The sequence below is a fragment of the Lissotriton vulgaris genome, chromosome 8 (genome assembly GCF_964263255.1).
Source record: "Lissotriton vulgaris chromosome 8, aLisVul1.2, whole genome shotgun sequence".
Taxonomy (NCBI): Eukaryota; Metazoa; Chordata; class Amphibia; order Caudata; family Salamandridae; genus Lissotriton; species Lissotriton vulgaris.
Genome location: NC_141696.1, coordinates 980,791,234 through 980,816,649, shown reverse-complemented (window position 1 = coordinate 980,816,649; position 25,416 = coordinate 980,791,234). Strand labels below are relative to the sequence as shown.

Below are 25,416 nucleotides of genomic sequence, written 5' to 3'. Positions count from 1 at the left end.
CCCAACAGGCATAGGTGAACACAAATTATTGTTAAATGGGTGTTGAGGTATTTCTTGCAGGTTATTTTCCACCTTGGAAAGTTACCTAAAAGAACACTTCTGAAAGGCAATATTAGGTGATTTTGCATTATGGGTAATCACCCCATATTCAATTCTGGCAAAGAAGAAGCAGATTGTCTTCAGCGAAAAATATTTTATCTGTGGAGAAACAAACAAAAACAAAATAGTAGTGCAATTGCAAATTTCTGCATGATTTACTCCCGCTGTAAGCGAGTGAGAGCTGTGGAGAGGGCAGGAGCAATGGGCCAGGCTGGGCAGGAGAGGCTGGAGTAGAAGTGGACAAGAAGTGGTCGAAGGCAAAGGCTTATCTGGGGAGCTGGTGGACTAGCAGTGGACTGACGCAAACGGTTGATCACGAGGAGAGACCAGCGTGCATTAGACACTGTCGGGCGGCGTCCCTGGAATGTAGAAGTAGCCTCCTTAGTGCAGCTTGTGCTCCAGGCTTGTGCTCCGGCCTGCTCATCTGCCTGCCGGACCGCCGGCCTCACATCCCTCTTTCCAACATTTAGTGAGAAGATACCTATTCAGATATTCAGATGTGTTAATGCAATATTTCTATTGCATGTTTCTTGCTGTTATTTTGATAGCTGGTTGCTTCGATCCAGTCCCCATACTTTTCGATCTGTGCGGCTTTAGTACCAAATCTGAGTTTTGCTTTGACTGAAACCCCATAGTGTGTTATTACTCCATGCACTTTTCAGTTATGTTCAAGTATTCCCTGATAATTTACAAAACCTAGGGAACTTACCTCTCAGCCAAGAAAACCAAGAAAGGCTCAAACCATTGTTCTGTATTAAGCAATCCAGTGATCTTGGGATGAGTGCCAGATAGGTGCATATTTTCCGTTGCTCTTCTATGCATGGAAACTTGGATCATGATATGCTTCACAATCATGTAAATATCGAATAAGAGTTGGTAATAAAATCAGAGTTGTATTATCCCACTCATTTGAATGCTTCAGAACTTTCCTATCTCAATGCTATTCCTGGAGTTTTTTGAGTTATGATAAACTGTGCACCCAACAGAATGACGGTCAGTGGGGGGTGGGGGAGGGGGAACAGGATAGGGGATCAGGGAAATAACAAGATTTTTTTTAAAACTTACCTGTTCTGCCTCCTTTGCGGCCGTCCACCTCGCTGCCCCTCCTCTCTCCTAATGGTGTCCCAGCAGTCTCTGAGACACCATTAAAGGCTCCCCATCCAATCCTGGCGTTGCTCTCAATAGCATGAGAGAAACAAACAATAATTGTTCTGTCGGGAAGAATTACCATTTAACACAGCATTTCTGTCTGCGATCTACAACGTGTGTCCTTGGTTGGGTACAAACGTACTAGTAAACATCAATAAACATTGACCCAAATGGCTGAGAAAGTAAATCTTTAGTATTGAGATTTCTCTAAATTTTTACTTACATCAAAGAATGTTTGTGCTGTCCAAAAGACAATTAGACATGTACAGTGAAATACAACGTGGGTTGTGAAGGACTAATAAAATTGACAAAACATAAACATAAACACATTCAGATTGTAAATATTCAAGGTTATCAACTGTAAATACAATAGTCATTAGGCAAAATGATTTCTTTTGTTCCTTTCAGACTTTGTACAGTTAAATCTATAGAATGGTTTGTCGACGTTTCGACCCTGGTGGTGATGCGCTGACTACGTGCATCAATCGCGGGTCTTCATCAGGACTGGGACAAGGTTTTGACAGCCTTGTTATTATTTCTTCTTAAAGGAATCTTCAGGTGTCTGTCAGCCGACTAGACACATTGGATGCGGAAGGGTCGCTGATCCTTGAGAATTCCTGTGTTAACCAGTGGGATTAGCTGGTCACCGCGTGTCTGCGACTGCTAGAGCGTCTCCTTTAACCTCTTCGCTTTGAGTGCCGACACTCAAAGCGAAGAGATTGAAGGAACGGTCGTCCATCGATAATGCCAAGTCGAGCCCGCGGACGATGCGAACACCCCCGCTATCAGAGATCATTGCGGGCACAGCCGGTCTGACGCTGACAGAGGAGGCCAGCGGGAAGATCTTGGAAGTTGCTGCAAGGAGTCTCACGGACAAACCACCCAAGCATAATTCAACAGCCCCGGAGGTGAGCGATAACAACACCCTGGGTACAATCATTAATACTGTTACTGACACTGATAATGGAGCAGCATTCACTGCGGATACGGAAACTGGTTTGGATGAGGCTGGATGCGGGGGAGCCGGAATAACTAATCAAACATCTCAGCAGGGCACTGATAAGACTGACACTAGCAATCCTCATAACCCTATCTTTAAAAATGCAGACAACACGCTTAATGCTGTTAATGCTGTAAATACCGATCATGCCGACAATGCTTGTAACATTCATGTCGATATGGAGAAGGAAGCCAGCGATTTCTTCTCCTTTTCCGATGAGGCGGAATTGGAAGCAGTGTGGGCTGATACCTCTACCTCCTATTTACCTGATGAGTCAGGTAGCTTGAGTGAGGGCGTTGGGGAACCCCTAACAGTTAAACCTAAATCAAAGATGGCTAATAAGCGGGGGAAGAAAACTCACAGTGCAGGTCTTGCCTGGGACTACACTCCCACCCCCACTGATCAATTAGCCCGCCCTGCTCCTCTAGCAGGTCTCACCTCACAGCCAACCCAGCCTATCCCTACAGCTCCATCGCCTGCATCCCTTGACACGGTGCTGCAAGCAATAGCAGCACATCGCGAAGAAACCTCACAAGACGAGCGCAAGCTGCCCTACGCAAGGTCCAAGGGGTAGCTCGGAAATTAACAAAGACCTGTAGCTGTAGTGAAGTAGTGTGGCTCACTGGTTAGAGGCGGCAGACCCGAGAGCAGAGGACGGCCCGGGACCAGGGTTCGATTCCCGGCGCGGCAGGTTTCTGGACCAGGGTCAGCGGACTCGATAATTCTCTCGCCTCGGTGCCCACTCTGATCAGCGATCACACTCGGCAACTCTGGGCATTAGCTTGCCTCATCTTCACTAACGGCCCCACCAGACCGCCGGGGATGCCTGGTCTGACCCTGGAGATACCCATTAAGGGACCATCTCTCAGGGAAGCCAGGAAGGGTTTCGCAGCGGTCGAAGCGCCTTGGGACCCTCCGGGTAAGTAGTGCGCTATATAAATGCCTATACATTTACATTTAGCTCTTTCCGAGACTGTCTGACGGAGATGGAATCCAGGATGCTTTCGAATGAGTCAGAAATTGCAATAAAATCAAGAGCGGGTCGAGGTTCATGAGTCAGAATTGGCGGATGTTAAATGGAAACTAGAGGAGTTTGAAAACCGCCAACGGAGAAATAATCTTCGTATTCTGGAGGTCCCTGAGGCTGCTGGAGAGGAAGACACCCGCGCTTTCATGATTAATCTTTTCCGTAACTCCCTGCCAGAACTCTCTAGTTGGAACTGGGATGTCGAAATCCAACGGGCTTATTGCATGCTGTTTACTCTGAAAACCCCAGCGAAACCTGGAGCCTACCCCAGGGCTATTCTTGTCTTCTTTGGCAACTTTCTGCTTCGGCAGGCAATCTTCGAAAAAGCCAGACCCTAAGCCAAGCGTACCTCCAATGGGGTTTCATACTTTTCACTCCCAGACTTTTGCCACTCAACCGTGGAAAGACGATGGAGGCTACGCCAGCTAATAAAACTATTCCAGGACAAAAAAGCACTGGCCTATCTTGACAACCCAGCACGGCTCAAGGTTATTTATGAGGGTCAGACAAAGTTCTTCCTTTCGGAAATTAAAGCAAAGGAGTATCTAAATGGTCTAAAGTAATATAATACCCATAAAACATTGCCATAATCATTGCCATCAGTATATTTATATATACACCTGAAGGGTCTCTGAACCACTCCGGAAATTATTGACTTTAAGATATACATGCCAATTGATATTGAATTTAATGATTCTATAATGTTGTGAATGTAGTAATGATTGTCGTAATGACATAATAATGGCTTAGGCTTAAAAAAAAAAGAGGGGAAAAATTATTATTATTATTTTTTTTGGTTGCACAAATTTGGCCCGTTAGGCAGGTAGAGCAGTAGCTCTTATATATTTTTCACTAACTTTTTACTAACTTAATCGGTGTGCTCTCTCCTATTTATTTTTCGGTTTTTTTTATCAGGTGTTGGTCGGGATCTGATAGCGTGTTGTACCTTCATCACTTTCAGACTCTTATGGAGTCTTTTTGCCTTATGTTGGGAGGGAGGGGAGAGGGAGGGTAGGAAGGAGCGGGAGGGGCTGGGAGGGGGGTGGGCAGGGGGCAAAAACCTTTAAAATGCAAACAACTCCAGCTTTGGAAACAAGAAAAGAAATTACATTTAGCAGAAACAACACTGCAACTCTAGCAGCATGGAAAACATTAGAGAACACAAATATTCAAACTATAAAACTTACTCACACAATGCCAATAAGCTTGGAAACAAATATATACTATCATGGGGTGAATAACCATATGTAGTTGGAACATTGCAGGGCTTCATGACAGAGATAAGCGTGGGCGGATGAGCGAAATAATCAAACAAAACTCTTTTGATATAATATGCCTTCAAGAAACCTCCCTGCCCTGGGAGAAGGAAGATCTATTAAAAACTCGGGGGTACAATGTTTTAATAACTACCACTCAAACATCAAACACCCGCGGCGTAGCTGTACTGGCTAAAAACTTCATAGGACAGCCCATACGTCAAGCGGCAGCCCCCCAGGGCAGATGGGTTTTATTGAGCTCACCCTAGGATTAATCCTTTGTTCTATGGGTCAAACCTGGACGATCCCTCGGTTTTTGAGACTCTAGAACTTGAGTTGGCCTCCTGGTCAGGACACTTATATTTTGTGGAGATTTTAATATCTCACTCGGCCCCACATTTAACGACACAAAAAATATAAATATGTAGGTCAGAAACCCAAAGTATCTAATGCAATTAGCTTACTTAGAGATAGTTACAACCTAGTCGATGTTTTGGTCTCTCAAAAATCAGAGGGATCCAGGCTATACATATTTCTCGCACCCCCACAATAAATATGTCAGGATCGAATATATATTCACAGCACGTGAGATTTCTAGTCAAGCAACAAATGTTAAACACCCTAAACTAGTCTCTGATCATAATGCCCTCATTCTTACTATCGATCTACCCAACTCTGGCAGAAAATGCTCCACTTGGACATTTGATAAGAAGCTTTGGTCAACAGTGACTATATCGAATATATCAAAAAATGGTCCCAGGGTTTCTTTGACATTAATCGCTATAGCGCCCCCAGAAGTGTTGTATGGGATAGGCATGGGCGGAAAATCCGTTCCGCTCGCGGATTTTGCGGATTTTCGGGAAATCCGCAATCCGCGAGATTTGCGAATTTCCTGCAAAATCCGCAAATCCGCGAGCAGCGGATTTTGCTCGCACTGCTCGCACTGTTCGCGTGAGTTCGCGCCCCGCGAATAAGTGCGAAATTGCAGAAATACGATCTAAGCAAAACTGAAAGTAACTACTTACCAGGTTCAAAAGTTCAGGCACATCATTAGTAGCCATTTCCTGTAGTGCTTCCTGAGGGGCCCCTCCAGAGTTCAGTTGCCAGTTGAAACTATTATGTGACCCTGCTCTGAACCTCAGAATAGTTACACATATGCCACAAAGGTCATGAATTACAGCTAAGGGAGACAAGCAGGAGCCAGGCTGGAAGTTAAAATCCATTAATCAGCCCCTAATTCATTATTGTCAGTTGGGGCAGGGCAGGTGTTGTAACTAATTTTGCAACAATGAAAGCACTTAGCAAGTGCAAAAGATCACTAATCAGGGCGCACTAAGGAAGCAGGTGCCAGCTAAAAAAATATTCTGTGACACATTAATCAGCCCCAAATTAATTCAGGTCACTTGAGGCAGGGAAGGTGTGCTTTGCTTTGCCGAAAATAATGTACACTGGACAACCAGAGGGTGTGGTGATGAAACAGAGGGTGGCATGGGTGGGCCAGAGGGTGGCATGAGTAGTCAGAGAGTGGCAGTGGTGACAGAGAGTGGCAGTGATGAAGAAGAGTGTCCCAAACAGGTTGGACACGTAGAAACAACAAGTTCGCAAAACTTGCGACCCGACAGGTAAGTTCGCAAATTGCGAAATTGTAAAAACCCTCGCGAACTGGCAGAAACACGGGCGAACACAAAAAAAAAAAAAATCCGCAAATTCGCGGGAATTCGCGGATTTTGCGGATTGCGAGTTCGCAAATCCGCAAATTCGCGGATTGCCAATCCGCAAAATCCGCTCATGCCTAGTATGGGATTGTTTTAAGGCTGCCCTTAGGGGGTAAACGGTCAGTTATGTTGCCAGAGTTAAAAATTTGATCAGATTCTCAATTGATTGTGAAAGACACTCAGAGAGCATATCAATTGAATATCCATATTTTTGTTTTAAGTTTATGACAGATGGAATGACCCTGGATGACGATAGTTCCTGCATGGTTAATTTGAAGAGTTAAGTTTGATGTACGAAGTCAGGAGCGGGATCTTGAGCTTTTTACATGCTCATTCCGAAGTGGCCAAAAACATGAGTCATGGGCAGAGGACAGCAAAATGGGTGCTGGCATGCATAGGCCGAGGTTTAACCATCAAAATAAATGCCTGTTATAAAAATATATAATTAATTAATTACATAGGTCGCAACTCTTCTCCTGGAGCATACATCTGTAAGGAACAAAAATAGATTAGAGACAGAGAATACATGGTTTTAAAGAGGTTTGCTGTCAGTTTAGAATGGTAAGATAATTTTCTTTTCCTCTACACCAGTGATGATCCAGTCCTCAATTCCCAGCTCACCTTTTTCAACTTGTGACTTTGTGTATCTCAGTGAAAGAGGCTGATGAGTACTATGATATAGGAAAAAACTAATTTTAAAGAGGGATATAGATATGTAGGTATATATATATATATATATATATATATATATATATATATATATATATATATATATATATATATATATTTATATATATATAGTATTTCTGTGGAGCAAACATACCAGAAAGATAACTAATTTTAAAGAGGGATATAGATATGTAGGTATGTATATATATATATATATATATATATATATATATATATATATATATATATATATATATATATATATATATATATATATATATATATATATATATATATATATATATATATATATATATATATATATATATATATGCAAAAACCTCCGTTCTCCTGCTACAACCACACTCGATATCGATTGCGCTGGAAACAGACACGGACCACGTTGGATGCTGGTTATTTTCGTTTATTCAGCTGTCGCCATAACGTTTCGGCATAAAAGCCTTGATCACATGACAGCGTAACCATTTTTTTCTAGCGTATTTAAAGTGCACAGTGCTTAATGCTGATTGGTTCATTTGAATCTGTCAACCTTTGGGTAAACACAATTGACGGACTTTCATATCACGTTACTTTGATATATACATATATTTATAAGTAATTGTACATAGTATTCACACTCTATTGACAATTTCTTGATACCGGGATAAATCCCTACGTAAACATAAATGATTCTGGGTTAAATCCCATTATGTGATCAACACATTTTTGCCACCTTACTTAAGATGCTAACTCATATTTACAATCCTGGGATAAATCCACATGTTGGCCATCATTTCATATTTTGAATTTGTCTGCATTGCTATGTACAAATAATTTTACCATTTCGTTAATGCTTCCTATTTTCCTATACTGTTTGTGGTATTTCACCCACCCATATAAAGTGCTCCTGTGCAAAACCAATTTAAAAACAATGTGAAAAAAGGGCTAAACATTTGAACTCATTTCATCTTTAGTTACTTGCTTTCACTTCTTTGTTATTGCAGTTTGTAGTCCCAAACTTTTCTCCCTTTATTTGACATCCTTCTACCATTCAACTTATTCTTTTTGTTGCTACATTGATTTTCCCAGTTACTATACTCGTGATGATCATTTACTCAGGTTGCTTTCCTCCGTACTAATTATCAGATATATGGCCCTGCTACAAAAACTCTTTTGTTACTGCTGTTTCTACATGTTCATGGATAAGATACAAGCCCTACTAGTTCTACCTAAAATTGACTATTTACCGTCAATGTTGTATTTACATATATACATTTATAACTATACAAGTGTACCTAGTCGTTATGATGTATACATTTATATGCAACCCACTTTTCTCATAGATTGCATTGTATCCACAGAAATATTATATGTAATATATATATATATATATATATATATATATATATATATATATATATATATATATATATATATATATATATTACATATAGTATTTCTGTGGAGCAAACATACCAGAAAGATAGCGGAGACATGTACAGGGTCAAATATAAGTGTAAAGAAAATGTAGAAAAGGTAACTGGGTTGTGGAAAGTCACTGCAAAGTGATGTAGTGTTCTTTAAGGAGGTAATGCCTAGATGCATCAAGGGATTTTGCATTCGCAAACGGTGCGAATCGCAGAATTCGGCCGTTTGCGAATGCAAATCCCGCTTTTGGGATGCATGAAGCATTTTGCTTTTTTCGCAATTTAAGAAATCGCAATTCCATTGCGATTTCTTAAATTGCGATTGCATTTAAGAAATCGCAATTTTGCGATTTCTTAAATGCATTGCATGAGTAATTTAGAATTGCGAATTCGCAATTTGGAAGGGGTAAATTAGCATGAAGTTGAACTTCATGCTAATCTACAGAAAACTTTCAAACCTGCACTAGTTGCATATTTGAAAGTTTTAATTTACACACACACATGTCCTTGGGTCATGTGTGTGTGTAAATTGCACTTACAGTTCAATTTCAGGGGTGCAGGGAGGGGTTCTTTGAACCCCCCCACTGCACCCTTGAAATTGCATTCACATTTTGCGAATCGCAAATTGAAATTCGCAAAATGTGAATGCCTTCCCATTGATTCCTATGGGCCTTTTGGCCCATAGGAATCAATGGGAAGGGTTTTCCTTAATTGCGATTCGCAAATTGTGAATCGCAATTAAGGAAATTTACTGAATTACAAAATATTTTGCGATTTTTTGATGCATAGCATTTTGCGATTTCTTAATTGCGATTCCTTAATTTTCGCAATTAAGAAATCGCAAAATGTTACAATGATGCATCTAGGGGTCAGTCTTTAACTCTTTCCTAAATTGGAGTAGCGTTTGGTTGTCCTGATGGATACAGATTTGTTGCTGCAGGGAGTACAAGAGGCTTGCAAATTATCAGCACAAACGCATTCCTAGGGTTAGATGTCATGATATGAGACTAGAACAGGTGAACATGGAAAGCCTCAGCAAAAATACTGCAACAGATTAATTAAAAACACATTGCACAAGCAGAGGAAAATCAGACCATCCATAAAAAGGAAAATGAAACACGCCTGTTGAGGCATTTTTGGTTAAACTGAATTGCAAGGTGTTCTTTAGCTACTGTTGGAGCTGTAATTTTTTCAGATCTATGTACAAGCAACCCTGCTCATGAGTGTTCTGCTTTTCCCGGATAAATGCCTTATGGCACATTTTCTCTTGGAGTACCCAGACCTGTGCTGACTCGATACATGACATGTGTCAGGGCTTGTGATACAGAGTTGCTGAGCTGGCACATTTTTTAAAGGAAGAACGTGATTTTGCATGTCATTTTTTTGCAGATTAGGCCCTGATTTTCAGTTGAACTTTGCGTTGTACTTTGTAAAAATACTTTATAACGCAGACAGGAGCACACTTTTCCGTGTTGTCTTCCATTCAGCCTTTAAATGCGTATTTTTGACGGGAAAAAACTTGCTCTTGTTTTGGAGAAAGAAAAAGCCATTCTTCCAATACAGAAATTAAGACCAAATTAACAAACTCGCGTGACATATACCCGTGTAAGTCAGAGGTAATTATAAAAATACATGAAATTTAAATATTATTTTTTTGCTAAATGGGTTCTATAATTTGGAGGGAGTAAGGAGGTAGCCAAAGGAGTCAAAAACGCATGCTTTTTGGTTGGCTTGTATTAATAAAGCATAAAAAGAAATGGAGTGTAATTGATATCTCACTGACAACCTACATAGAAAACTGTGGCAGTATGTGCAATAATAATGTCATAAACAGACAGTTCACATGATTGTTAAATATAATTGTCTTATTGATTAGAAAGTGGATTCATGCAATAACTTCAATTCATTATTGGTTTGTGATCTGATCTAAGAATCTGGTATTTCTAAGGTGTGCCCATTACTGAAATTTTTTGAAAACCTTCAATTCCAAAACTTGAACAGCTGTGAGCCTTCAGAGGTTCACAAAGAGGTACAGGTATAATGCATTCGAGCCCACATACTGCCATCTCCAAACATTCACTTCTTTTATAGAACTGATATGGGTCTTATGTGTCTTTATTTTAATGAAACTCTACTTTCTAAGAGGCTTGGTTTATACAGGACAGTTCACCATGCCGCACAGTACTGGGTCCATCAATGGATTATGTCTCCACAGCTGACAAAGGCTAGAAAGAGGGTTAGTAGACCTTCAACCGGACTGTTTTGCACCCCGCAGACAAAATCCAAACAAACAGCAAACCTACACAGGTCTGAACAGTAGTTTGTGAGTTTTTTCACTCACAGAACTCCAATATAGAATATAGGGAAATACCAACACACAGGCCAAACCATTCCCAGTCTTCTGAGTCGGGGCTTTTCTAGGGACAGCCATTGTAGAAGTCCCCTCTGGACTAACCTGCAATAACAGATAAAGGAGCGGTGCAGGAAGAAGTAGGGTTTGATTACGATCTTGGTGGAATGAGACCACCGTTGCTTTTTCGGCGACCTACCCACCCGTTGCCTTGGGAGGCTGACCGCCCGATTACAATACTCACAGGACCATGGCTACAAGACCACTGCTGGACTGCCACAAATGCTGTGACCCCTGTCCCCTCGTTGATGGGAAAGAGCCAGAGGTGGAGGCGGGTCATGAAAAGGTGTCCTGCCAAGCTTCCTCCTGTCCAGAGTACAATGAGACTTTTTGCCGAGCTTTCCATGGCTGGGGCACCATCAAGTGCGACTCGGCGGAAAGGAAGTAAAAGAGGTGAAAACTCACCTTTTTTGGGGTCCCTCTTCGGAATCCATGTTGGACGCTATTGTCCAGGTCCTTCCTGTGCTGCTGCCCCCGGGCCATGGTGCTTAACAGCCCAGTTGTTGCCAGTACCAAACGTAGGCTTCTCTGTCACTTCTTGTATGTGGTGTATGGTGACAGTTACTTTCGGCTTGCTGTATTGTACATGCCACAAAAGAAACAGTACATATAACCTACATATACATTACGACACACGCACAAGATATATATGGATTTTCTGATATTCACGTATAGTATTTACCTATCTTTACAGCAGAGTAACATCACTCCATCCGGACTCTGCCGCTAAGAGACCACCAGTCTATTGGGAACATCGAAATTGGGTTGGCGGTATGCTGCCAGCCCGACGGCAGAAGAGTACTCCAGCCACAACATCACCATAGGGCGGGTGGAAGACCACTGACACAATGGTCTTCTTGGGACCACTGCCGCGGCAGGCCGGCGGTGAGACTGCCAAACTATCAATCAGAACCTAAGTCTATATCTGGAATGAGTCTAATAGGCTACCTAGTGGCATTCTGAAGATGCTCCATAGCTAAATATATTTAAATATATTATTCTTAAGGAAAGCTTATGGCACCTTTTGGGACAGCACCCTCTGGTTGTAGTGCCAATTACTCAAAGAGGATCAGTTGTGTCTGCTTTACCTAGCAAGAGTTGTTGGTTATGTGGTATGTAATTTTCATGCAGGTTTTAATGTACTCTGGGCTTGATTTATATCTGGGTAAATGGAGTATTATCTGTTGGCATAGCGGAGAACTTTACAACCACCTTACCGAGGTTACTTTGCCTGCCGCATTTGGATATGTCAGTTGGGTCAGAAGACATATCTAGCATTTCCAAGAACTTCTGTCATGATGGTTCCTTAAAATACATTAAAAGTTTGATGGTCAACAAGATGGATCCATATGCCAAGCTTTCAAGTTTAAAAAAAAAAACCCCAATGGGAGTTATCTTCCATGACAAGGGGGGAATTTTGGGAGTATTTTACTGCCCTTTACTGGGCAGTAAAAAACGTCTATATGTCCGTCCATCTAAATTCTAAATTAGTTTTATTTTTTGTTGTTCGAGAAGTTTGGGCCAACATTAATATTAAATCAGCTCTTATTAGTATTTGCTGAAGATTTCTCTTCTGTTTGTGTACCGTTATGGATATCTGATTACACATGCTCAGCTTTACATATAAACATAATTCTGAATTATCTACTAATAGAGCCCCAGTGAGCCCCCCCACATAGGTGTAAAATGATTATTTTTTTTAAAGAAGCCCCGGGGATTGCGGTCCCGGGGCTGTGGAGGAGCAGTGAGCCCCGCATACCCTATATTAATCCCCAGGGCTCGGGGGGGCCTTAGAGGCCCCCCATCATTATACATTGAAGCCCCGGGGGTGGCGGTCCCCGGGGCTGCGGGGGGGCCATGTGCCCCCGCTATAAAACATACTTTTCCCTGGGGGTGGCGGTCCCCGGGGCAGTGTGGGAGGGATTGGGCCCCCCCACACTTTATTTGTATAAAGCCCCCAGAATTTGGCCCCACCGGGGCAAATTAACCTTAAAGCGCGGGAGCCGCACTTCGTTTTTTTTGGGGGGATCGGCAGGGTACGCGTACCATATGTGCATCTCGCGATTTAAAAAAAAATGTTTTGGCCTTGGGTGTCCTTGTGGGACCCCCTAAGCAGGCCTAGGGGTCAGGGTGTTTCTACCCTGCTCCCTTTTTACGTTTTTTGTGTTTCTTTTTCTGTTTTCTTGTGCCTCCGTTCTACCGGAGGCACAAGGTCCCTTTGGAAAATTGCATGGGGAAAACATGTTGTGTGACCCCCTTTTTACTCGGCCCCCGCTTGACGAATCACCCCGAAACTTTCAGGGAAGAAGCCCCATCTTCTTGGAGAATTTCGCGAAGATTTGTCAACCAGCGCCAAAGTTATTCCAAATAGAGTGTTGCAGATTTCCTATGGAAACTAGGTCCTAACTATAACTACCTTCTAGCGACAGCCAGTAGGTAATGCTTATGTATGAATTTCACATTTTTTTTATTTGCCTTGAAAATGGTAGAAACATTTTTACATGACATCAACCTCCTTTTTTTAGACCTCTTATAAGATCTGATCTCTGTTATTAGTCCTTCTGAATCTCTTTAAACTTTCCAGGGTTTTAGAATCATGACTTCTTTTGCCACATTTTTTGTACGTTTCTCATTCTCCAAACTTTATATTTAATCTTATCAAAGATGATCTTTCCCTATCTCAATACTTGACTATAGGTTACTTTAGAATTGTCTGTGAGAAATCTCAGATGTCTAAATTGGGTAGAATCTAATTATTGTTTCAGTTTTGGGAATGCAATTGTAAGTTAATTATTATAAAGGGACACGCGATGGATCCCCTCAATAATCAACTTAACGATCCGCATCATTACTTCATGAAAACCCTTCTTGTGTCAACTTTGCTAGATGTGAGTAGATGCTGGAGATTGAATAAGGAAAGCCCTCTCTCCATCCCTGGCAATCTTGTGACTAGGCCCTGGATTCTTGCAAGATTACTCAAAAGAATATCTTGAGCTACCTACTAGATGTAATGCCAGCGCAAGACTGCCAAGTGGAATGCATCACTTTGTAGAAATAAGTGATAAGTTTATACCTATGGTCTGTTTTGACGTGGCTTTAGTGAAACAAAGATTTTCCAACCAAAATGGGACATCTATTGACATAATGTGATGTGCCTCTGTACAACAGATTAAGGATCTACACATCAGCATTGGCAATATCTTAGCTCAATATGCAAGCTTGGGAGGATGAATTGCAAGGCCACCAATATTTTATATTAAACTAGTTATTAAACTCCATATTTTGGTTTTACTGAAAAGTTATTTTCTCATATCAATGTAGTCCAACCTATGCCTTCATTAAATATTACTCCAGGGTATAGTTATTCGTGAACTAAGTCTAACTTCCAATCTTCTATTCCTGTTCCTCTATAATTCCTTCACCAGTCAAATGATCCTGTTTTTGAATGATTTATCTCTAGTGAGTGATTCCCGTGAGTAAATGTTTTCTCCAAATTGTGGCTCCGGAAACAATGTATTTATGTATTATCTGATTTATAAAGTGAACAGTTGTTTAGAGGCTTTATGGTGATAAGAAGATAACTCAATTAACAGAACAAAGACGAAGCGGTTCAAGAGTAATAAGAAAGAAAAGTTTCATACAACTTAAACATTATATCAATGCCAATTATTCTGAGCTATTAGTGGCATATTAATTCAAAGTATTGGGCTTAGATTTTCATTGCAAAAGGAGCATGCTTAAATGGGTTATTGAACAAGTGTGGTGATTTCAGAAGTCATTACCATAGAAAGATTTGTGTGCCACACACAAATGCCTGCCTTCTCTGCTCCTCTTCGAGCCAGTGCAGGTCTCTTAGTAGCTCTGATGCATGAGCATAATTATAGTGGCTTCTTAACTTTCTTCATAAAAAGGTTGTAGCTGCATTGTAGGATGGCTAACTGGTGAGCTGGCTGGCCAAAAGTCTCCCTGGCTCAATATGAGTCACATGGATGTAACACTGGCAATTGGTATCTGAAGATCCCCATACTTGGGGGTCACAGTGCAATGTGTCATCATTCAGAGTTTTTCTCCATGACAAGCAGCTCCTTTTTTTTTATTAGCGATGGGTTTCAGAAAAATGTTTCAGGAAATTATGGCCCCTCATTTCTGGCTGCTTTCTGGACCTTACTTTCAGTGATTACAATTAAGCATACGTGTTCAACCTGATGATAAACTGAGAGCCAGCAGCATAGAACAAATCCGTTCTGCCAAGTGATCTAATCAGATCCAAGAGCCGGCATAAATAAATGTTGAATAGTATATGTTGCAGGGACAAATCCTGGGTGACACCACATAGTAGTTTGCATCTCTTTGATTCATGTGAGGAGAGCAAATGAGTTTGGCAGCATCTAACCAGGTCATAAAGAAACCACCCCAGCAATGACACACTTAGACCTCTCTGCTAAGCTCTGGGTCTGTACCCAGTGGTTCACAGTGTCAAATGCTGTGGAGAGATCCTGATCTAGTGCATCATGCTCCTCAAGGAATTTGGATAATTTCTGGTCATCAGGCTTTTCTGCAGCTTTCACAGTGCCAGAAGAAGACTGATAGGCAAAAAGTTATGGACAGTTCTTGGACCAAGGTTGGCCTTTTTTCAAAAGAGAAGAAACCACCGCATTTTCTATGGTTCAGCAATCACACTGAGGACAGACCAGAGTTACTACTGCTAGCAATATTTTGATCAAGAAACCTTGAAATTGTCAAGACAAGGATCTCTTTTGAGTGTGCAATTCACCTGCCAGAACTTAGGGGTCTATTAGTATGGCGTGCGGATCACCACCGCCCTACCGGCTGTGGCGATCTGCACGCTAAACACCCCGCCGTTCGGCCTTTTACCCCCTCCACATTACCATGGCAGGGGGCACCACGGCAGACGGAAAGACCATCAGCCGCTTTTCCGCTGATAGGCAATCGTCACAATTGCCTACCGAGTGGAAATGGCCCACAACGCCATCCATATTAGGATGGTAGCAGTTTCATGCTTTTCCATGGTGGAGACTCCGCATGGAAAGGCATGCAGAGTTCTCTTTGGGGGCCTGTTGCGAGCCCCCTGGGGGGTGGGGGCATGGAGGCAGCACTTGGTTGGTACCCATGGTACCCCCCAACATTGGCATGCACAAGGGTCTTTATGTCCCCTCTGGCGGCGGCGGTGGAGGCATATGGGGCCCAGATCGTGTCCTACGCCGACGACACGCAACTCCTCTTCACGTGCGGTAAAGACCAGGCATGGGACGGAGAGAGTATTTGGGGCTGTCTGGGAATGGTCTTCGACTGGTTCCAGCAGAACAGTCGGAAAGCCAACTCCAGTAAGTCGGAGGTCTTATTCTTTGGCTGGTCCCATGAGTTACAATATCACTACTTGAACATTCATCCACAGGGATGTTCATTGTCCATGTGCCTGAAGCATGAGTATGGAACATAACCCTTGGCTTGCTAGTGGATCCTTGGGGTCTCTATAATTCTTTGTCTCATTTTAATTGAGAGATCAATCAGCAAACTAGGTTGCTTTCCTGAGAATGATGATCTAAAACGGTGGAAAGGAATGCAGCCACGTAATAGGTTTTTCCAGATTTCTTTCATGCATATAAATCCATTACTTTGTAATTGTGGTGCCGGAAATGTCATGTGTTTGCCCTATGCGGCGCTTAACCCGGTTGTGTAATAGGTCTTAAACTATACCTTGCTAATATAGTTTAATAAGACATTGACACATCTGGGGTTGCTTCTGTTCAAGTTCAGAGAGGACATGTCCTAGCTGCTAAGGATGTTTTGTCCCTTTTGGGGTGTGGTGCGGCCACGTCTGCTTTGCATCTCGCTGGTCTATGTCTGTCGTAAAATGATGAGCAAATATTAAGGAATGGTATGTGGTCAGAGAAGTAATCAGTGGTGCAGACTGATTCAAGCATTCCTTACATCACTAATATGGTGTCTAATTTATGCTCTGTTTTTAGATGCACATAAATGGAGCAGCAAAGAACCAGATCACTCTCTGAACATTGTTATGGTTTTACATATGACAAAAAAGAAAGTTATAGCACTTGCATATATTTCGTATTGGATTAAACTTTACTGCTGTGTCCTATATTTTGAATACCAAGAGGCATCTGTGATGGCCCTAGAATGTTAAAATAAGTGTACCGTTGTTGTCTGTTTACCTGTTTTTTTGTAATCACATTGGCAAATTTCCCTTCTTTCTCCCCTCCAGCTCCTAACTAAGAAATAGCTGCCACTCAAGATGTCATCTTTTGGTGCCAAAAAAAGTCCTGGATATGGTAAGGCTATTTTCCATTTCACTGGTTGAATACATCTACTACTGAATGTATTGTAGCTGCCTGTGTGCCTTGACTCCTTATTCTGAATCAGTCATTCAAGTTAATTGACGATCATTGTTAACTCACGAGAACAAATAAATAATGCTACTGCTGAAACTCATCTTATCCATGAAAAAGATGGGTTTAGCTTGTTAATTTGCAGAGGCCTGCTCAAGTCTAGGATAGAGCAAACAGAACTTGAGGGATGTTGATTATTTTATTTTCCATTGGTACTGTGTTTTTCGGCTTTTCATTACTAATTTAAAACAAGCGCATTGTCTCATGTTTCGTTCTCTTCTTGCTTACTAGTCTACTGCCCCTATTACATGGGATAAATTCGCCCCTGCCATACATTATAAGGATATTGCTAGTCACAGAGGAAATCCTTATAAGGTCATGGAACTCTGAGGTGACTTGCAAAATTCTCATAATGTGTGGTGGAGGAACTTTATTCCATCTAATACATGGTCACACTAAAACCCTTCCGCAAAACACTTAAATCTTTGTCATGGTGCTCTTTCATATTAAAGAAATGGGGTATTTGGCACCATGAAGAATACAATTAGAATCTGTATTGCAAATGTAAACTCACTAAAGATATTGGTTGCTGTTCATTATGAATAAAATGTAAAATAAAAACACAGTAGCTCAGAATGTGAAGTAATATGCAGAGAGATTATTTCTTTTTTATAATAATCTAAACTGATCCTTTCTTTTTATCACTGTTTTGAGCAGAAGATGAAAATGCAGTAGGCATTGTGATGTCAGAACTCAACTGTAGTAAGTTATTTCAGTTGAGTGGCTACGTAATTTCTTTTATTTATAGGCAAGTAGGTACCTTTAATAAGGAATCTAGAGACTTGATTTAATACATGGATAGCAGGCTCTCATGTATTATACACCAATATTTTTTATTCACATTTTTGTGAGGATGTGGATGATAAAGGCAATACCTTGGGCCAGGAGCTTTGTGACTGACCAAATTATTTTCAAAGCTGCCATATAGCAGATGACGCTATTTGACAATCACCAGCTAGCTTACATATTTATATTTGATCTAGACCTGACAATTCTGTGCAGCAGAGTTGTTGCATTGGAATGTCAGGCCTAAACCAATCAGGAGTCATGAAACAGCTTCAGCTGCACATCATTGATAGGATTGCATTAGTATTGTTTTTATCAAGAAGCCTTCTCAGACAAAAAAAACTATTACATCAGATAAAGCAGTACCTAATAGATTTTTAATGTGATGTTCCTAAAAGGGTGTGGGGGTGGGGGAAGTAAACAGAGAGATTACCAGATTGCCCAGAATTAAGACGTTAGTTATGGCAGGTGGATTTGAAGACAACTTTTAACATTTAGAAATTGAGGACAGGGTCTATGTCATGATGAACTTTGCCGGCCCAGTAAGGGCCTAGTACCTCTGTTTTTTGTGTCTGATATATCTAAATCTCATATATACAACTCAGCATTTCTCCTTTTTAATGCATTAACTTAAGACAGAACTAGTCGGAAATTGAGAGAGACGATCTTTGCTCACCGTTTCTGACCTCTCCGATCTCTAAAATTATTGTGTTAACTTGGAAAAATTATATATGTATAAACTTTAGGTGCTGCAGATGCAAAAAAAACACTGAGGCCCATCTCTCTGCTGAGCCAGTGTGCGTGATCATGATGCGACCCCTCTGATATAATGGAGGCATTCAAATCCATCCAAAAAATGAGGGCCCATGACATCCATTTTCCAGCAAAACATTGTAAAACGTGGTGTGATTGTAGAAGAGAAGTGGTGTTATTCAGGGCGTAGCCTTTAAATCACATAGACACAACTCATTGTAAAATGATAAGTGACAACCTTCGTCATAGTAAAGCATACATTGCTATGAGAACACCGTTCATAAGATCAGCCAGATCATACATAGTTGTTTTTGAGAAGCAGGATATAGGACAGATGAACAGCTCATTGATTGTATTCTGCAAGCAACACATCAGTATCTCGACCTTCCTCTACAAAGGAACATTTCCAAAAGGTTAATTGCAAGGGCCAGCAGGCCCCTTTACCTTATCCATCACCCTCACCTTCAACCAAGGGCATACATTTATTAGTAACTTCCAGGGCACCGCATCGCGGTCCATCCCTGCCCGGGGATTCCTACCACTAGGCAGTGTGCATGCAGGTTTGGCCAGCTGTCTTAGTACGTCCAAGCCAACATACGCACTTCGATATTTCTAGACTATTGCTTGGAGATATTGGCAGGCCCAAGAGCACAGCCTACGAGTCCCTGCTGGAGCATGGAACCAGCCCACTCTGCCCAATCCCTACACTTCTCTCATGCTGGGTAAAACCAGCATGAGAGTAGCGTCTGGATTGGCGCAGGGGACTTTGGGAACATCATCTGAAGAGGCGGCGAGGTGCCTGGTTGGAATAACTAGTATTATTTCACTCATCACAGTATGGACCCTTTGACTAACACTGTTTTCGTTCTGGGCTATCCAGATTCCTAGTGAGGTGTCATCCCTTAGTGAGCAAGGGGCATTCAACTTTAGTAGGTTACACAAAACAGTTTGGTGATATAACATACATTGTCATTCTGTCTTGGTGATTACTGTTGTTGATGCGGGTCAGCATCTATTTTACTCGACAGGGTGTAGTGAGTTACAGTATTGGTCGCCAAAGTGAGCAGTATGTTGGCTTTTGCAGAGAATGGATGCAACAACATTATGCTTGTGGGCTCAAGTCACCATGAACCATAATAAATACAGTGTGCCAGGTTTAAAAAGTGAGGCGCACCCCATTTTGCTAAATATTTGTGTCACTAGTTCAGACGTGCAAGGGAACAGAGCCCTGGCCCATGCTACAGGCACATTTTTATTAACTTTTTTATTATCAAGTTGTAGAATTGCAATACTTACCCTGTCCAGAGATGTTTTTATAATGTGACTAGATGAAATTTGGCTGCAATCTTTGAGAGAGAGATAATAATCGCAATGGGAAGTGAGGCTGGATTCCAACACTGACACAGAAGAATACACAGAGGCAAGAAGGCTTCAATAAAGTAACCCTGGGTCGCCTTTATTGGATTGGTCTGAGTAGCATGGCAATAATCAGAGATATTGTGTGGGATCTTAGGTACAACAAACCAACCAAACAACAAAAAAAGAAGAAAATAAGGGAGTAATTTCAGTATGATTCAAGAGCTGCCAAGGTGGAACATGGTGTTTGCCGAGTCAGGGTGAATATGCTATTCCGACACTAGAAATGAGGGCCTGATGTAAAAATATTAACGTTCTTATAATAAAAATACAAACAAATGGAGAAAATGTGACAAGGGGTTGCAACATTAGGCAAAGAATGAAGTGCTGCATTGAAAACAAACATGTAGGTTCTGGATTAAAAATCGATAAATAGTACAAAAATAACCAACTATGTACAATTGTCCACTGGAGGTCTGACCAGGACCTACGCAGCTAAAGATGCTAACCTGTAAAAGCACATGGGCAGATTAAAGTTGGTGAGAGGGTCTGATCAGGATTTCTGACTCTGGACGTGTAACAATTTTTTAACGAAGTAAATGTAAAGCAGGACCAATTTGGAGACTCTGTGAGTTTAGATCAACTTTGTCAGAGATCTCTGACAAAGAAGGTGCTTTATTCAATGGATTGGAAACACTAGATTGCCCAGTCTACCAGAATGTGCATTTTTGGGCCTAACTTTGGTTCTAAGAAGAAGAAACATGCCCAGCTAAGGTAGGTGGTTTCTATGGGGCTTTCAAGCAGTTTTTCACGTTGGATCATTCTGGACAGGTGCTAGTGAGCTCAGTCGTATAGAAGCCCTTTGTAGGGCTCCTCTCAGCTACTAGTGCAGGATGTCTTTGCACTTCCAGTGGTACACTTGGATGACAGTATTTCTGACACCAGTATCTTCTTGCAATAGATCTTTTCAGCTTCCAGCACTTGCTTCCAGCAGCAGACAAGAAGCTATCTATTAGGAGAGGAGAACATTATCCATATGGACTCTTACATCTTTTCAGGAAGTGTGCTCTCCCAGTTTTATTTTTGGGAACAAAGAGTCAAACAGCTCGTCCAATGTTTCTTCTACAGGTAGTAAGGAGATTTCTTAGCATTGCAGGTGGTGAACCTTCCTTCATTCCTGCTGTATGCTAGTTCTGAAGGTTGGTGGACGCAGCATGGGATTATAAGAGTACATTCTACTGTGCCATATGTGACTGTCCCCTAACTAATCCATAGAAATATCCCACAGTCCCTACTCTGTCCTTGCCTACATTAAGAGCTTTTCATGCCCTGGGAAATTGACTTTTGGCGCTACGAAGTCATCAGATCCGTTTTCTTTATGATTGCCTCTTCATTGACTCGTTTGCCTGCAACATGACTTGAGAAACTAATGACCAAATGGACACTGGATCTCAAATAACCCTTATCCTCTAGATTCAGTCTCTAGGATTAGAAGAAAGTCAGTGACCCTTCCTCTCCACCACATCCGCATGCATACTAACAGCCTGGCTTACCTGACCATGACACTGATCCAGCGGGCCAAAGGAAATTCAGTCTCATATGAACAACTCTACACCATGATACTCACCATAATTCATAAATCCAACACTAGGCCCATAGATGACTGAGACATGAATTGACCAACTGAATCATATGACCTAATTAATCAAAACACTTTATAAACATTTAATTAAGTCAGAATCATAGGCAATGGATTAACTAATGGTAACTCAAGGAAACAAACAAGACCAGCTTGTCATTTCAAAATGTATTTTATTAACTTTATTATTAAGCAACGTGCATTTTAAGAATTAAATTCTTTTATTAGCATTTTTATTAAGCAAAATTATTTATTAGAAAGGCACATTTGAGTATCAGCTCAAATCAAAATCAGCATGAGAAGTGCTCAAACATTTAGGAAATCCCTACCCTAAACCCTATTTCCCTAACTTAACTAAAGAAAATCTAAAGGGATAAAGTAAAGTTCAGAGAATCTTACGTGAGTCAATATTCCGACAGCATCTCTGGAGCACAGGAACAAGCCAACAGTGCTCTTTCCAAGGGGGCAATTTTTATACCTTTTTCCTATCTAAAACTAACTAAAAGAATACAAATATTCGAGCAACACGAAGCATGATTGGTCAAGAAATGTCACTCGATGAAGTCATTTGCCTTTCACATAGCAAAAATCACGTTCCTCAAGAGCGGCTTTGTTCATTGACTACGTGTGTCACAGGCTCTTCCGAAGCTTGCAACATTTAGCAGAAATCGTCCATTGCTTCCTCCGTCCAAGCCTTTCCGCCGCTACACATCCTGTCCTTGGCAAAGAAAGTTTTAACAATGACCATTTCAATGCTCCGTACAACCTTGCTTTCACGAGTGTCTTTCAAAGAATTGTGAAGAAAATATTTTCTTTTCATAAACTGCTGTGCAAGGCCCAACTTGACAGGACTTTGGACATCCATTCGAGAAATGATAATTATTCTGTTACCCACCCCCTTTGCTAATGTTAACCCATTAGTCTATGTTACCTAGCTTTGCATACAAAAGATAAACAAAACACAGTCACATAAAATGAAACAACATAAACAAAAGGACATCTAAAAAGAATGCACATGCTATTATTTGAAACAGCCGTAATTAATATTTGACAAAACAAAAGACAAGGTAAATATATTATTTAAAACGTAATAACAAACATGACAAGAGCACATATAATTAAACCAGTGTGTTTGTGTAAGTGCACATTATTCTAGGTTGAGTCAGTACAAAAACATGCAACACTCATTAGTGAATTAAAAATTATGGGAGTTTTAATCATCGGACTGAATCTAAACTTATCTTTAAAGTCCGCTTCATCAACTCCTAGGTCAGGTTATCTTGTCTAACATTTCACAATTTTTGCTTGCATGAAGAAATGCAGCAGTGCATCATACATCATAATGTGAAAGAAAATCTGACAGTAGTGAGTCAGCTTTCATCAACAGAATGTGTTGCTAGGTCCTGGAAAGACATTACTCTTTTACTGACATGTAGTGCTTAAACTGCAAATAGAACAGTGCCAGTATTAACAAATTCATAGAACATATTTGCTATTTCAAAGCCGGGGCACTCTCCCATTAAAATTATTGAACTCCCTGCTGAGAAGTGCTGGTACTCAGGCTTTCAGAGGAAAGAAGGGCTGGTCCTAATTCTTGGCAGCATCTGCCCATTTAAAGCACTGACAAAGTGGAAAAGTATATTTAAAATAGAAATGCCACACTTTCCTTTCAATATCAGTCAGTAACAATAAACCAAACGTTGACCTCTGGCTCATCTGTCATTAAGGAAGCATGGTTCTTTCATTTAACATATTTAATTTTAATCAAAATTGGTATTTTGGATCTCGTACGGGGAAGCTTAACTTTAGTCCACCTCTCTGAGTGAGTGAGTGAGTGAGTGAGCGAGTGAGTGAGATGTATATAGTGCTCACTAAAGAAAAAACTGGTACTTGCTAAAGTATAAATTCATTATATTTTTTATAGAGATGATTTTATTTACGTTTATCTAATTTGACTCTTTTTATTGCAAATGTAAGTGCTGTGTATTTTTATGATCCTTTGCGATCGAAATAAAGTGATGAAGAAGAATTCATCAATTTTATGCTTAAAAATTGACTTGGAATTGTGCATTTCACTTCCGGGTTCAACGTCAAAATAGAACATTTTATTTTAGAATCTGCAATAAAATTAGGTCTTCAAAAACAGAGCATCAAGATAAAAGCAATAAAAGAATGAACAAGTATCTGAAAAAGATTGATTTCATTTTTCATAATGGATCAAATGTTTGGAGTTGTTTTTGTTATGAGTATACAAAGCAAAGTGTGTCATTCTGCTTCTCTTTAATAACAGAAGCCAAGAGCTCAACCCTGGGGTCACGGAGAACGTTACTACAGGACAACAGCTGGATAAAGAACAGGCCGGAAGAGGAAATGTAAGTAATACCTCTCCTGTTACACACTCTAATAAATGAATACAGGTTGAAGCCTTGTGCGGTCCATCAGGTCAAATAATCATTATTTAATTCCATGGTGTGTGTATATCTATCCACAAACAGTCCGAAAGGACGATACGGAGTGCTCTCGGCGACAGATATGCTTTAATGATGTTGCAAGTAGATGCGTTTCGGCTTTCGCCTTCCTTAATACTTGCCAAGACTGAAACAATGCAGCAAAATGTAGCTTTTGAAATAAAGTTCATACACTCCCATTGGATAATTAGGTGTATGTAACAAGTGAAAGGGGACTGCTGCCATCCTCCAACTATGTGTTATCTTTGGCAGCCACCTCTGCATAGTTTTTGACATATGAGTCTTAATGGGAGCACCACACGCCGTGCCAATCTTAGCAATGTAGGTCCCGAATGTATATCGCACTATGACCATTTCAGTCTTTTTTTTTTCTCTCTCTCTCTACCGGATGTTGATATTGCATTTATGTTCTTCCTCCCATCATATTGTAAAGTGCTCCGATATCCTTCGGGATCTTGTTCGCGCTATATAAAACTTTATAAATAAAATAAATAAATAAATAAATACATATTTATTTTGGAAATCCTGAAAGCCCCGCAGGATTTGAGCTAGCATAAAGTGCCCACACTCCAACGCCATTGGTTGCATGGGGATACATAACAGCTTCATATCTGTTTAGTCAATTGATAACTGGACCAAGGCTGCCCTATCTCTTTGTTGAGGCGCCACCAGCGCTCATGTAGCAGAAATGAAACAGCACGGAATTCTAAACTCACTTTGTGTTGAAACCTGTATTATGGAGCAGTTGTATGCCCATTGTGAAACTTCACATTTTTAGGATAACCAGCAGGGTTTGAATTTGCAAACATCGCATACATTTGAGACAGGTGGTTTAAGCACCTGTTGCTTTCCTGGACCAGTGCTAGGGATCTTGGGCACGTGACTGCGCAGCTCCCTCATCCTGAGCCATTGTGTCTGGCCCAGTGCTGTGTTTAAAGATTGCTTGCAGCCATTAAACTCCCATTGTTTTTGAGCGGATGGAGGGCTTTGAAAGATTGGGATTTCGCACAGTAGAAAAAAATGATGCATCATCAATTATGCAGAGATTATTTTATTTAGAATCTGAATATTTTAATTCAGTGTTAATTTACATAGAGCAGGGGCCCTCTCGGGAAGTCAGGGCACAGCAGGAAATGCGATCATGTTTACTGCAAAGAAAACTGGTTTATTTTGACTCAAATGCCACACTTTTATTACTCATTACGATTTTTTTGTAGGATAAATTAGATAAGAA

General features: G+C 40.9%; 1 protein-coding gene across 6 annotated transcripts in view; it reads left to right on the top strand.

Annotated features, from left to right (window-relative positions):
* The window catches only part of SCEL (sciellin), a 444,440-nt gene that overhangs the window by 26,615 nt on the left and 392,409 nt on the right, over positions 1–25,416 (top strand). For all 6 annotated transcript variants that reach the window (XM_086934828.1, XM_086934831.1, XM_086934830.1 and 3 more), the window contains exons 2-3: positions 16,997–17,063; positions 24,005–24,086. In XM_086934828.1, the coding sequence (XP_086790954.1) occupies positions 17,027–17,063; positions 24,005–24,086 (119 nt within the window). In that variant the 5' untranslated portion in view covers positions 16,997–17,026. The remainder of the gene's footprint in view (positions 1–16,996; positions 17,064–24,004; positions 24,087–25,416) is intronic.